The sequence below is a fragment of the Garra rufa genome, chromosome 16, assembly GCF_049309525.1.
Source record: "Garra rufa chromosome 16, GarRuf1.0, whole genome shotgun sequence".
Classification (NCBI taxonomy): Eukaryota; Metazoa; Chordata; class Actinopteri; order Cypriniformes; family Cyprinidae; genus Garra; species Garra rufa.
The window spans coordinates 21,452,403-21,467,823 of NC_133376.1; the positions used below are offsets into that span (position 1 = coordinate 21,452,403).

Here is a 15,421-nt window from a genome sequence, read left to right on the forward strand (position 1 = left end):
ATTGCGCTTCACAACCGGCCACGGCCGATGGTGTTTCACGTGTAAGAATGCCCACTGCAGTGCTCATCTCTACACACAAGCACAGCGCACTTAAAATCGACACAGATCGATTGCGCTTCACAACCGGCCACGGCCGATGGTGTTTCACGTGTAAGAATGCCCACTGCAGTGCTCATCTCTACACACAAGCACAGCGCACATAAAATCGACACAGATCGATTGCGCTTCACAACCGGCCACGGCCGATGGTGTTTCACGTGTAAGAATGCCCACTAGCAGTGCTCATCTCTACACACAAGCACAGCGCACATAAAATCGACTCAGATCGATTGCGCTTCACACGTGGTAAATATGCCCGCTTCACAGTGGCCACAGACACCACATTATGCACGTCAAACGGTTTCTGTGAAAACGAAACCAAAAGTGCATTCGCTCTACGCAGGCGAACGTTGTTTGGAGTGTGTTAAATGTGCCCGCTGCCCCACAGCCACATCCACACACAGACATAATAGTTCCCGCTATCAGCGTGCCCCATGCCTCAAATATCACGAGCACGTTTTGCATGAAATCAGCGTGCATTCGCTCCATGAAAGCGAACGATGTTTGGAGTGTGTTAAATGTGACTGTTCCAGTGTTTGCTGCAGCCAACAAGCCGGTTCTGTCGCCCGCTTGCCTGCACACAAAGGTTGTTCTCACGGCTACCCAGATAAACCCCCAATAGAGTGTATTTTCTGGAGTCCCGGCCACGGCCGATGGTGTTTCACGTGTAGTCAAAAATGCCCACTCCTCCAGTGCTCATTTCTACACACAAGCACAACCTGTCATACAGACCCTGCGAACATAAAATCGGCTCAGATCGATTGCGCTTCACATGTGGTAAACGTGTCCACTTAACAGTGCCCACAGACATCACATTATGCACGTCAAAAGGTTTCTGTACAAACGAAACTAACGTGTATGCAGGCGAACGGTGTTTGCAGTGTGTTAAATGTGCCTGTTGCCACACAACCACATACACACACACAGACATAATAGTTCCCGCTATCAGCGTGCCCCACGCCCCGAATGTCACGAGCACGTCTCTGGTGCCACAGCATACCGAAACCACTCCGTTAATGAAAGAACGGAGCGCGCTTCGTATTCAGCCTCTAGCTATTCATGCAAACGCATTGGAAAAGCTTCCAGGGGTCTCGAAATGGGTGCTGGACATTATAAAAGGAGGCTATTCGCTACAGTTTCACCGACGCCCGCGCCGCTATACAGCGCGCGTCGAGACCACAATGCAGACAGAAGCAGCACACCTGCTTCGAGCCGAAGTGGCGAAACTATTGAGCAAAGGGGTCATAGAGCCCCTTTCTCAAGCTCAAAGCGAAGGGGGGCTGTACAGCAGATATTTCCTGGTACCGAAAAAAGACGGGGGTCACAGACCCATATTAGATCTAAGGCAACTGAACAAAGCGTTGGTGAAGCGTCGGTTCAGGATGCTCACGACCAGAAAAATCCTCGCGCAAGTTCGCCAAGGAGACTGGTTCGTGTCAGTGGATCTGAAAGACGCGTATTTTCAAATACAGATAGCGTCACGTCACAGGCGATTTTTGAGACTCGCCTTCGAGGGCCAGGCATATCAGTACACAGTCCTGCCGTTCGGTTTGTCCCAGGCACCCCGTACATTACGAAGTGCATGGACTCAGCGCTCGTTCCTCTCAGACTGAAAGGCGTGCGCATACTGAACTATTTGGACGATTGGCTGATTCTAGCGCAGTCTCGCTCAGTGCTTGTACAGCATACGACCATGTTACTCGATCACCTCGAGAATTTGGGTCTCAGAGTCAATTGGGCGAAGAGCTCACTGTCCCCCAGTCAGAAAACTTCCTTCCTGGGCACAGAATTGGACTCGCTGTCAATGATAGCGCGGCTGTCACCACAGCGCGCAGCAGACATTCAGCGCACAGCGGGCTCGTTCCGCTGCGGCGCGTCTGTCCCGCTCAAAAAATTTCAGAAAATGCTGGGTCTCATGGCCTCAGCGTCATCAGTTCTGCAGCTGGGTCTGCTATGTATGCGCCCACTGCAGTTCTGGCTGAAAGCGCGCGTCCCGCGTCAAGCGTGGGCGCCCGGTCGGCTTCGTATCACGGTCAATCAGTAATGTGTCACAGCCCTGAATCCGTGGAGAGCAATCGACTGGTACCAGTTAGGTGTAAGCCTGGGGACTTCCTCGAGAATAAAAGTGGTGTCTACGGACGCGTCCACCTCGGGATGGGGGGCTCTGCTCGAGGGCAGACCGTCTTTTGGCCAGTGGTCAGAACGGGAAAAGCTCCTGCATATCAACTGCCTCGAAATGTTGGCAGTACAGAACGCGCTGATGCGCTTCTGTCCCCAAATAAAAGGAAACCATGTATTAGTCCGCTCGGACAACATGTCAGTGGTTTCCTATATAAATCGCCAGGGCGGTCTCAGGTCCAAAAACCTATACAGACTTGCAGAACGCCTCCTGGTATGGGCTCAGCGCAACCTGCGCTCGCTGAAAGCAGCGCATGTGCCGGGGCTTCTAAACATAGGGCCAGACAGACTGTCCAGGAACAATGTTCCAGCAGGCGAATGGTCTCTACACCCACAGACAGTACAACTACTGTGGAAGAAATTCGGCAGAGCGGAAGTAGACCTGTTTGCGTCTCCGAACAACGCTCACTGTCTGGAATTTTACTCAAAAAGCAGAGACGCGCTGGCCCACGAATGGCCCCGCCGTCATCTCTATGCTTTTCCCCCCGTCTCTCTCCTACCTCAGGTGATAGAGAGGGTCAGCGAAAAAGGATGTTCAATACTGCTGATAACGCCGTTTTGGGAAAACCAGCCCTGGTTCCCAGCGCTGATGCAGCTGACGAGCACTGTCCCGTGGCCGATACCAGTGAGGAGAGTCCTTCTCTCTCAGGCCAGCGGCTCGATTTGGCATCCTCACCCAGAGCTGTGGTCCCTTCATGTCTGGGCCACCAGCGAATATATGATGAACTCCCTAAAGGACTATTAAACACGATCACGCAGGCTAGAGCCCCGTCTACGAGACGGCTCTATTCCTCAAAATGGTCAGTGTTTTCGGGCTGGTGCGCAGCTCGCGGCTCGTCACCCACTAACTGTGGTGTGATGGAGGTGCTTTCCTTTCTACAAGAGCTGCTGGACAAGGGCAGAACCCCGTCCACGCTCAAAGTCTATGTGGCGGCCATAACAGCGTTCTCGAGCACAACGCTAGGTCAGTCAATAGGAAGGAACGATTTAGTTATTCGCTTCCTGAAGGGAGCTAAAAGACTAAATCCCCCCAGACCTCCCACAGTCCCCGTATGGGACCTTTCTGTGGTACTAGAGGCCATGAAAGGTGGACCATTCGAGCCTCTGCAGACTATTGATTTGAAATACCTGTCTCTTAAGACCGTGTTTCTGCTGGCTCTCGCTTCAGTGAAGCGCATAGGGGATTTGCACGCACTCTCTGTGAGCGCGACGTGCATGGAATTTGGACCTAATGACTCTAAAGTCATACTCAAACACAAACACGGTTACGTTCCAAAATCACTCAACACACCGTTTAGGGCACAGGTCATCGCGCTGTCAGCCCTACCGGTCAATGATGAGGAAACGGACGCGAGCCTCCTATGCCTAGTCAGGGCATTACGAGCTTACGTGTCTCGCTCGTCTGCTTTTAGACAGACAGAGCAGCTTTTTGTTTCGTTTTACGGGCGTCCCAAGGGACTGGCCGCGTCGAAACAGAGCTTATCCAGATGGATAGTTCATGCTATTGCGTTGGCATATGCTTCCAAGGGCATGCAGTGCCCGCTAGGTGTCAGAGCACATTCCACGAGGGGCGTGGCCTCGTCGTGGGCGTGGTCGAGTGGGATTGCCTTGCAAGATATTTGTAAGGCGGCGGGCTGGGCCTCTCCGTCTACATTTATAAGGTTTTACAACCTGGAGGTTCCCGCCTTACAGGCCAGATTGCTGTCAGTCTAGATGTTCAGTGTTGTCTGACCTGATGTTATCAGCTCGGAATGCTGCGTCTACTGAGCACAGCTCTAGGGTCGACAGTGAAAGTGATAGCACAAGATGTGTCTGAGCAAACTGTGTGAAGACCCTTATTCTTACGTCAGCTCAGGCCGTAACCCCGCCCTGTATGTACGTTTACTTAGCGTCTGAGTGACGCTGCACTATGTGGAAGAGTGCGGCGTTGCCCCTCCCTCTTCCCCGGACTCCCTGTGAGTTCTATAGGTGATTATGAACTGTATGAACCCCGGGCTTTCGCCCTTGGGTCTTTGGTGTCAGATCTCAGCATGCACGGCGTTTTACACTGGGTCCCCTAGCGTAAGATACTTCTTACGCAGTACTCGTTCCCTCTAGTAAGAGAACGTACTCGGTTACTAACGTAACCTCGGTTCTCTCTAGAGAGGGAACGAGTACTGCGTATCTTGCCGTGCATGCGCACGCTCTGGTTGCTTTGATGATGAAAAACCAGATAATAGCTGCCTATGAGCGATATTTATAGGTCTAGACCACGCCCTTTTAGGCGGGAAGCTACGAAAAGGGCGCGAAGCGACGCAAAGGGCGCGAAATGCCCCCATTGGATCTGGCGTCGCGTCAGGCCTCGCTCTAATAGGCTGCTGCAGTTGCCGCAGAGCAGCCAATAGGCGCGCAAGCTGTTTCGCCTATGTCTGTATGCTGCTGCAACGCGCTTTACATTATTTCAAAATTAAGGATAATTTTTGGCTTCAATATCTCGCAGAAAAGGATTTTCCCCTAGCGTAAGATACTTCTTACGCAGTACTCGTTCCCTCTCTAGAGAGAACCGAGGTTACGTTAGTAACCGAGTACGTTTTACTAGACTGGTTACAACGACAATGGTCCCTGTGGGTCTCTACTAGTAATTTGTCACCTTCGATTGGTGGCTTGTTACTAAATCCTAATAGAATATGTCCCTACAAGAAACCATTTTAATGGTTAATAGTTGATGGCTTGTAATATTCGTAATGGTAATTGTAGTGAAAACCACTGGAATTTCTGTGATGGCTTCTATTGTTTTTTTCAGCAGGTTCACCTTCAACTCGTGCTATTCATCAATTTTCGGCGTTTACCTCACGTTTAAAAATGTATGTCTTTGCAATAAATACCAAAATATCAAAACTACTTAAAAATGAAGTTACAAAATTATATACTAGTAAAAAATAAGTATTTGGCTTCGAATGCTAGTGGAACAAGTTCATAGTTAATGTGATGAACAGACATGAACTGCACCTGTGTTAACTTGAGGGAACCGACCGCGCCTCTTCTTCTTGGAAGTATTCGCAGACATTTCTGGAAATGAAGTTAGCTCTGAGAAAAGATATAACATAAGTTATCTGAAGATGTCTGAAATTAATATCATAATTGTGCCCCCAAGTGTCTAAATATGTCTTCTGTTGCTGATTGTAGGTAAGGGTTATAAATAAAACGGGTAAAGGGCGACACATACTGGACATACATGGAACAACATTACACAACAATACAGGACCTGTGTGTGGATGATACTTTTTAAACTATTTTGAGGCATATAGAACTGGTTCAAAGTAAGAGTTGGAAACGTCTTGAAAAAATGTGTATTTTTCTACAAATTGTATGTATGCAAACTGTATAATATCCAAGGTAAACATTTGTAGCAATTATTAAATTAATTATAATATATTTTCAGAAGGTTTTGTAATATTTATAGGCCTATGTCGTCTCCCCAAACTTGTCACTGCAAACACAGTAATATATAATTTAATAAGAATGGTTTTATTGGCCTGTTAAAATTTTGCTTACATCCTCCTTGTAAAATATATTTTTTTCTATTTTAAAATTACAATTTTAACAATTTTCAAGTGTGATTCATGAGATTTGTTGTATTTTGAAACATTTTTTTTGTAAAAGGCGAAAAGTTAATTATTTATTAGGATTCATCAGCAGTGTTGGGGAAAGTTACTTTTAAAAGTAATGCATTATAATATTGCGTTACTCCCTAAAAAGGTAACTAATTACGTTACTTTTTATGGAAATTATGTGTTACATTGCTTTTGCATTACTTTTTAAATCTGGGTAGGGCTTGCTTGTTTGTTTTTAATATTAAAAGTTCGATTTTTAGCAAACGTAAAAGCCCTTTTACAGTAGAACTGTAGGAAAAGGAAGTTCAACACTCTTCAGCAATGAGAAAAATGAAGCACAAATGTTAATCTAAAGTAAATTTTGCTTATTAGTATGAATTGGATCAATAAAGGTCAGCAGCAAAGACATTGGTCAATAAAACGGGATTAAATGTATAAAGGAAACAAAAAGTAACTGGCGTATATAAGTACTTGTAAAAAAAAAAAAGTAATGCGTTACTTTACTAGTTACTTGAAATGCGTTACTCCAACATTGTTCATTAATCTGAATATACACTGAACTGTTTCGGTATTGACAATTTTATAACACCAAAAAAAAAAAGATATCTACTGAAACTCCACCAAATGTTTAGTTTGTGATTTTTTTTGGAAGGGGCAATTTTATCATAAATGTGTAGTTAAAATCAGTGTCAGCCAATGGACTAAAACACGGTGTTTCGGTAGTGACATTAAAATGTGGGACACATTTTTTTACATAAAGTTTTATAATTTACAAAGAAAATATAAAATACATATTACTTCACTAACTTAACTTTTTTTTTAAGATTTTAAAAACAACAATGGAATAAAAATATTTCAGTATTATTTTCGTAAATTGAGAATCTTGCCCAGAACTGAGACGTAGGCTACTTGATTTGACACTACTTGAGAGAGACACTCAAACCAAATAAACAAGTCTTCTCTGAAACAAGTGCGTTTGTAAGTGCAGTAGGAGGAGTGACCGTGGGCAACACAGACAGCATTTTAATTCAGCCAGGGGGTGTTTCCATCAAGTGGCCATATTAGACTAGAGAGAGAGAGAGAGAGAGAGAGAGAGAGAGAGAGAGAGAGAGAGAGAGAGCGAGAGAGAGAGAGAGAGAGCGCGAACGTCAGCGCAATAAATGAAAGCATACTGTTAGTGCAATCGCATTTATCTGCATGGCTGCCACAGATGTACACATATATCCTGTAAGTTATTTGCCTCTTATATTTACTGCAAAGTATTATTTTAAGTATGACATGCATATTCATTCTTGATAAAGTTGCAATGTGTGCAGCAAAAGTTATTAAGACTGGATTAGTTGGGAAAAGTGGATTAAAACTTTTTCTTATTTCATAATTTGCATGTATTTATGTGCTAATATGTGCAATTAGTTTGTTGGTTGCAGTGTGTTTAAGTTTACTTCAATCAACACAATACTGAGTCTAACTTAAGCATTTACTTCTGCAGTAAATCACTGATTGTAATGCTTCATAATGCATGTCACGAAACTCTTTCTAGATTCATGTGCTTGTAGTTTATATTTACAGTTTAACATTGGGGTCTTTCTCTGGTTAAATCCACTGTCAAAGTCATTTCAAGCTGATTAGTTCTTGTAAGCAGATCAGCTTTGGTTCTCCTGGTTGATGTTTCAGTCAACATGCATCCCAAGTCTGTAACGTTTTTACATTGGTGCAGTAGTATCATCTCAATACTGTTTAATTATGATTCTAAAGTGGCCTTTAATTTGTTACACTTGAAGGATGTTTCTTAGGGAAAAGCAGTGGAAGCCTTCAGTTACTGAGAAACACAGGCTGCATAAAGAGTCCTTTGTGCCCAAGTGTGTGTGTTAAGAATACTGGGGCAGTGGAACAGATGAAGGCTGTGTGAAACACTTCCTTGTGTTTGTACAGAGTGAGGAGTTCTGAATACCTCAGCATGCTGCTTTTCTCTGTGATCGAGACTCAAACCCGGGTTCATGCATACCAATATGCTCAGTTACTTACAAACTGACATGGGTCAACTTCTCCGCTTTGATCAGTATCTCCCACATTAGGGTGGGCTATATACAGTTGAAGTCAAAAGTTTACATACACCTTGCAGAATCTGCAAAATGTTAATTATTTGACTAAAATAAGTGGAATAATACAAAACGCATGTTATTTTTTATTTAGTACTGACCTGAATAAGATATCTCACATAAAAGATGTTTACATATAGTCCACAAAAAAGAATAGTTGAATTTATAAAAACTACCCTGTTCAAAAGTTTTCATACACTTGATTCTTAATGCTGAGTTGTTACTTGTTCTTTAGAAAAATCCTTCAGGTCCCACAAATTCTTATTTTTTTATTTTATTTTTTTTCATTGTTTTGTGTATTTAAACTCTTTTCACACTGAGGGACTCATATGCAACTACTAGAGAAGGTTCAAACACTTACTGATGCTCCAGAAAACTTTTATAATTTGAAGATCAGGGTAAATGTAACTTATTTTGTCTTCTGGGTAACAAGGTATCTTCTGTAGCTTCTGATTGGCAAAATATGATATGTAGGCAAAAAAAAAAAAAAAAAAATTATCCTCATTCCGTTCAGAAGTTTACACCCCTGGCTCTTAATGCAATGTTTTTCCTTTTGAAGCATCAGTGAGTGTTTGAACCTTCTCTCCTCAGTGTGAAAAGATTGATCTCAACATCATAGTCATTGTTGGAAAGAGTTCAAATACACAAAAAAAATTATAAAATTTTTTGAAAAACCAAAGAATTTGTGGGACCTGAAGGATTTTTCTAAAGAACAGCAGGCAGTCTGACTGTTCAGGACAAACAACTCATGAACAACTATCACTGATCTAAACAAAAACACATCTGTGGATCATTCAGGTAACAACACAGTATTAAGAATCAAGCGTATGTAAACTTTTGAACGGGGTCATTTTTATTAATTCAACTATTATTTTCTCTTATGGACTATATGTAAACATATTTTATGTGAAATATCTTATTCAGGTCAGTACTAAATAAAAAACAACATGCATTTTGTATGATCCCTCTTATTTTGGTAAAATAATTAAAGGTAAAGGTAAAGGTATGTAAACATTTGACTTCAACCTCTCAGATTTCATTGACAATTATTCATGACAATATCACATTTTCCTGGTATGGCATGCCAAACTTTTCTAACGTTGCAATTTCTCAGAGTGAGGAGATGAGGACTCTCTCTCTTAGTGGTCATGTCGGTTTCGACAGTCTTCCTGATCAGCTGGTCAGCAAATCAGTGAGCCAAGGATTCAGCTTCAACATTCTCTGTGTAGGTGAGGAGGAAGTGCTTTTAAGTGCAGACCTAGTAGGTAAATAGTACAATTGTTGCAAAAGATTGTAAGAATGTGCACTTTTTTTACAGGTGAAACTGGCATAGGCAAATCTACATTAATGAATACACTATTTAACACAACGTTTGAGAATGAAGAGGCCAGTCACTTCCAAAACGGGGTGCATTTACGTCCCAGAACGTACAGCCTGCAGGAAAGCAATGTGGATTTGCAACTAACCATTGTAGACACTGTGGGTTTCGGTGACCAGGTTAATAAAGAAGAAAGGTAATGCTTGAGACTTCAGTTACAGTTCATTGACATTGATAATGAAGTACCAAGGTCAAAATCTTAAACTTTATTTGTTTTTCTGCAGTTATAAACCTATTGTGGACTACATTGATGCCCAGTTTGAAAACTTCCTTGAAGAAGAGCTTAAAATTAAACGTTCTCTTTACAACTATCACGATTCACGCATCCACATCTGCCTCTATTTTATTGCTCCCACCGGTCACTCACTAAAATCTCTGGACTTAGTCACTATGAAGAAACTGGACAGCAAGGTACAGTGTTCACAAGGTGTATGCTATATATATATTCTACCTCATCAAATCTTACAGGGATAGTTAGCCCAAAAATAAAAATTCTGTCATTAACTACTCACCCCCATGTCGTTCCAAACCTGTAAGACCTTCATTCATCACTGGAAGACAAATTAAGTTATTTTTGATGAAATCCAAGAGCTTTCTGACCCTGCATAGACAGAAACGCATCTGAAATGTTCAAGGTCCAGAAAGGTAGTAAGGACACAGATAAAACAGTCGTCCATGTGACATCTGCAAAATGACTTTTTGTATGCAAAGAAAAACAAAAATAACTTTATTCAACAATTTCTTTTCTTCTGTCACTTTTCAATGCATGTTCACGAGAGTACCACAAAATTGTTGAATTCAAAAAGTCGTAGTTGTGTTGCTGTCTATGAAGGGTCAGAAAGCTCTCAGATTTCATTAAAAGCATCTTAATTTGTGTACCAAAGATGAAGGTCTTATGGGTTTGTAACAACATGAGGGTAGATAATTGATGACAGAATTTTCATTTTTGGGTGAACAATTCCTTTAATCTATATACATAGAATTGAAGAATTAATGTATATCTTTATTATTCCATCCCAACCAGGTCAACATTATTCCTATCATAGCGAAGGCAGACACTATATCCAAAAGCGAGCTTCAGAAATTTAAGATCAAGATCATGAGTGAACTGGTCAGCAATGGTGTTCAGATCTACCAGTTCCCAACAGATGATGAAGCTGTGGCTGAAATAAACTCTTCTATGAATGTAAGAGAAGCTTGAGTACAAATATATATCATGATATGAGATGTTTTGTAAAAATGTTGCTATTGATAAGAACAGATACACACCAGGGTCGGAAATTAACAAGGACCTGTTGCAAAAATGCCACTAAAATGACCAAAAATTAAATGTGAAAATGAATGAAACGTGTCAGTTTCGAGAAATTACATTCAGATTGGCTCACACTGGATCAGATTGCTTTTACGTGCTATTTTGTGCACCGTTCAGCCTTATAGCCAATCAAATGTGTTTCTGTTGAACTTAGGAATGCATTCTTACCCATTCATTGTTTTCATGTTTTATGTTGCTGCCTTATGTTAACCAGCTTTAAATTGCTTTTTTCCCACATCAATCTGCACTCCATACACCATAATGACAAAGCAAAAACGGAATTGTCACAACTTAGTAAATTTATTAAAAATAAAAAAACTGAGATAAGTACATTGCATAAGTATTCATACCCTTGACCAGTACTTAGTTGAAGCACCTTTTTGGGTATGATGCAACAAGCTTTGCACATCAGCATTTGGCAATTATCTACCATTCTTCTCCTCACCTCTTCACCTCTCAAGCTCTGTCAGGTTAGATGGGGACAGACACACATTTTCAGGTTTCTCCAGAAATTTTTGATTGGGTTTATTATTAAACCCAGGATGTAAGCCACTTTTTCTGTGTGCTTCGAGTCAAAGGCTAGCTCTATATTTTGCTGTGTTGAGCTTTCCTTCTACTCTGATGAGTCTCTCAGTTCTTGCCACTGAAAAACAGCCCCACAGCATGAGGCTGCTACCACCACACTTTACTTTTGGGATGGTACTCTACAGGGGATGAGCAGTGCCTGGTTTCCTTCAAATATGATGCTTGGAACTGAGGTTAATCACAGTCTGAGGGTCCTTTTTTGTTTTCATGTGTCTTCCCTCAGGAGAGGATTGAGTCTTTCCACACCACCATAAAGCCCAGATCGGTGAAGTGTTACAGTGATGTTTGTCCTTCTGTAAGTTTCTCCTATCTCCACATATGATCATGGAGCTCAACTAGAGTGACCATCAGCTTCTTGGTCACCACTCTAACCAAAACCCTTCTCCATCAATTGCTCATTTTGGCCAGGAGGCCAGCTCTAGGAAGAGTCCTGGTTGTTTCAAACCTCTTCCATTGAGGATAATGGAGACTACATGCTTCTCTGAACCTTCAGCAGAATGTTTTTTTCTGAACTCTTTCCCAGATGTGTGGATTGATGCAATCTTGTTTCTGAGCTCTACATGCAGTCCTTTGACCTATGGGCTTGGTTTTTGCTCTGATATGCATTTTCAGCTGTTAGACCTTTTTTATTAAAATGTTTGTCTTTCCAAATGATACCTATTCAATTGAATTTGCCACAGGTTAACTCCATTCGAAGTCTAGTAACATCTACAAGCAATATGAATGCTTATACTGTCCCCGATACTTATGCAAAGGAATCATTTTAGTTTTTTATGTCTAATAAATATGCTAAAAATGCTTAAAATGGCTTTGCCATTGTGGTGTATGGAGTGTAGAATGATGGGGGGGGGGGGGGGGGGGGGGGGGAAAGTCATTTAAAGCAGTTTTACATAAGGCAACAACATAAAATGTAAAAATCATGAAGGGGTGTGAATACTTTTGCACGCCACTGTAAATAGTTAAAAATATAGGCCTATAAAGGAATCGGGTAAATTAAGTATTTGATATTAAAGACAATCATATGGTAATCATAAAAATAAGGTGATTATAAAAAGTTATCTCACAAATGTAAAAAATGCCCCTGGGTCTAAATTCCAGGGGGCAAATATTGCCCCTTAATATAAAAGTTAATTTCTGACCCTGATACTCACTATATGCTTCTATACAGGCATCTTTAATGTTAAGTGACTTGTGTTGCAGGCACATCTCCCTTTTGCTGTGATTGGAAGCAGTGAAGAGGTTCAAATTGGGAACAAAATGGTGCGAGCCAGACAGTACCCGTGGGGAGTGGTGCAGGGTAGGTATTGCTAGATATTTGTACAAGATATTTATTGTCTTTTATTTAAACATAGACAAAAAGGCATCATGAGGACTACACCAGATTATTAGTGAAGTTATGACGTCTGGGCTTTGTCCTCAGTGGAGAACGAGAGTCACTGTGACTTTGTAAAGCTGAGAGAGATGCTAATTCGTGTCAACATGTTGGACCTGAGGGAGCAGACCCACGCCAGACACTATGAGCTGTACCGCCGCTGCAAACTGGAGGAGATGGGCTTCAAAGACACCGACCCTGACAGCGAACCCTTCAGGTACTGCAACACACTTCCATGCTGCTATTCTTTTCAAGAAGATCATGTAATAAAAGAGGCAGTAAACTCATTGCATGGAGTGAAAGAAAACATTTGTCGTCACATACAGTCTGCAGGAAACATATGTGGCCAAGAGGAGAGAATTTATTGGCGAGTTACAACTCAAGGAGGAGCAGATGAGACAGATGTTTGTCAACAAAGTGAAGGAGACAGAAGCAGAGCTAAAAGAGAAGGAGAGAGAGGTAAGAACCACTGGTTTTTGACTGGAAATGAAAACATTTCAAACCAATATATCTGGCATTAACTCAACATAATGTTATATTTGTAAATGTAAATGGTCATGTAAAACTACTTTATAACAACAGTTTTTAGAGTAAAATAATATAAATAGAAAAAAGTAATATTTCATTATATAATACAAATTTAAATACTTGTCATTTTTTATGAAAAAGTAACATTTAAATAAGTAATTTTTATCACAATTTAAAATACAAACACTAACATAGAAAACATACTTTTTCATTAAATAAAATGAAAACTTCAAATGTTTGTCATGTTTTATTAAAAATAAAATATTTAAATACTTGTAATTTTTATTAAAAAAAAACATTTAAATACGTGTCATTTATTACGTGTCATTTATAAAAAAAAAACAATTTAAATACTTGTCACTTTTTATTACAATTTAAAATAAAAACACTAACATACAAATACAAACCTTTTTATTAAATAAAATGAAAACTTTAAATACTTGTCACGTTTTATTTAAAAAAATAAATACTTGTAATTTTTAAATTAAAAATAAAATTTAAATATTCGTCTTTTTTTATTAAAAATTTAAAACAAAACACTAACATACAAGACAAACTTTTTTATTAAATAAAATAAAAATGTTAAATACTTTTCACATTTTCATAAAAATAATATATTTAAATAAAAAAAAAACATTTAAAACAATAACATACAAAACATACTTAAAAAAAAAACCTTTAAATGCTTGTCACGTTAAAAATAATTAAGTACTTTAAATGTATTTTATTAAAATATATAGTTTAAATACAATTTAAAATAAAAACCCTAACATACAAAACATATTTTTTCATTAAATAAAAAACTTTAAATGCTTGTCATTTTATAAATAAATTAAATATTTAAATACTTGTCATTTTTATTAAAAAAAAATTTTTTTGTTAAAACATACAAAACAAACTTTTTTATTAAAAACTTTAGACTTGTCAAATTTTATTAAAAATAAAATATGTAAATACTAAAATTTAAATATAAAAATATTTTTTTATCAAATAAAATAAATACTTTAAATGCTTGTCATTTAAACAATAAAATGTAAATACTTGTAATTTGTATTAAAATCTAAACTAGAAACACTAGCATACATATTTTTTCATTAAATAATTAAAAACTCAAAAACTGTCACTTTTTATTAAATAATAACTTTTTTTACAAATAATAAAACAAAATTAAATCTAAAAAAACAAATAAGTAACTTTTTACTAAATAATAAATATTTAATTAAAATACATAATAAAATACTTGTCACATTTTAGTAAATAATAAAATCTAAACAAAATCTTGACACCTTTTTTAAAAATAAGCTAAAATATGCAATAAAACAAACTTTTCAATAACAGTGAATACAATTCAGTTGCAAGTATTTCAGCACTATACACTGGGGTGTTATTTGGTTAAATAATAATAATATTAAAATAAAATAATAAAATAAAATAAAATCTCATATATTCCCAGCTGCATGAGAGATTTGAGATGCTGAAACGAACACATCAGGAAGAGAAGAGGAATCTGGAGGAGAAGCGCAGAGATTTAGAGGAGGAGATGAACACCTACAACAGGAGGAAAGTAGCTGCTGAAACCCTACAGTCTCTTCAAGGCAAAAAAGACAAAGAGAAGAAAACGTAAGCCTCCTCCTCCTCCCTTTCCTTCCCATTTCAACCTCTGAGACTATCTGTTCCCATCTCTGGTAGTCACCGTCTGTGAATGAGACTGATCTGTGTCTGCATTCACAAGCGTCTGAGGTCTTTTGTTTGTCTGAGTTGGCTGACCGTCTTTGCTTCTTCTGGGCTCTGATGCCAGGGCAAAGGCTGCTGGGATAGAAGAGCTTCAACGCTGTAATATTAGAGCACACTGGCAGACAGAATCTTGGCATGTTTAAGGATAAAGTGATAGATGATTGCACTAGTTGCCTGGTACTGCCAGCTGCCAGATCAGCATGCGTTTACGCCCCCTGGTGAAGTGTGTTTGCTATTTTTTTTTTCCCTCACTTTGAATAAAATGAGTGTTTGATTGCTTGAAATATGTTTTAGTGCTCTTGGTTGACAGTGGTTGGTAACATTATTGTTTTAATCTAGCTGATTTTATTTATGTCCATTAAACATTTGATTTTCAGTTAATTGGTGACCCAAGAAAGCATCACCATCAGTAACTGCGCAGCAATTTTACGCTTGTCACACTTAACTATAAAATAGGCTCCTGCCTACCACACAATTCAGCCTGTAATGCAGTACATTTCAGACGAGACTTCAGACGTGATCCACTGATGTGTGCTTGATTAT

General features: G+C 39.5%; 1 protein-coding gene across 1 annotated transcript; it reads left to right on the plus strand.

The window, feature by feature from the left end:
- Positions 1–6,993: 6,993 nt before the first annotated feature.
- On the plus strand, positions 6,994–15,282 carry LOC141287973 (septin-8-B-like). Its single transcript, XM_073820096.1, has 9 exons — positions 6,994–7,097; positions 9,084–9,198; positions 9,288–9,483; positions 9,572–9,758; positions 10,372–10,533; positions 12,445–12,541; positions 12,665–12,833; positions 12,943–13,075; positions 14,598–15,282. The coding sequence occupies exons 1-9, from the start codon at positions 7,068–7,070 to the stop codon at positions 14,766–14,768; spliced, it is 1,260 nt and encodes a 419-aa protein (XP_073676197.1). The 5' UTR covers positions 6,994–7,067; the 3' UTR covers positions 14,769–15,282.
- Positions 15,283–15,421: the final 139 nt, after the last annotated feature.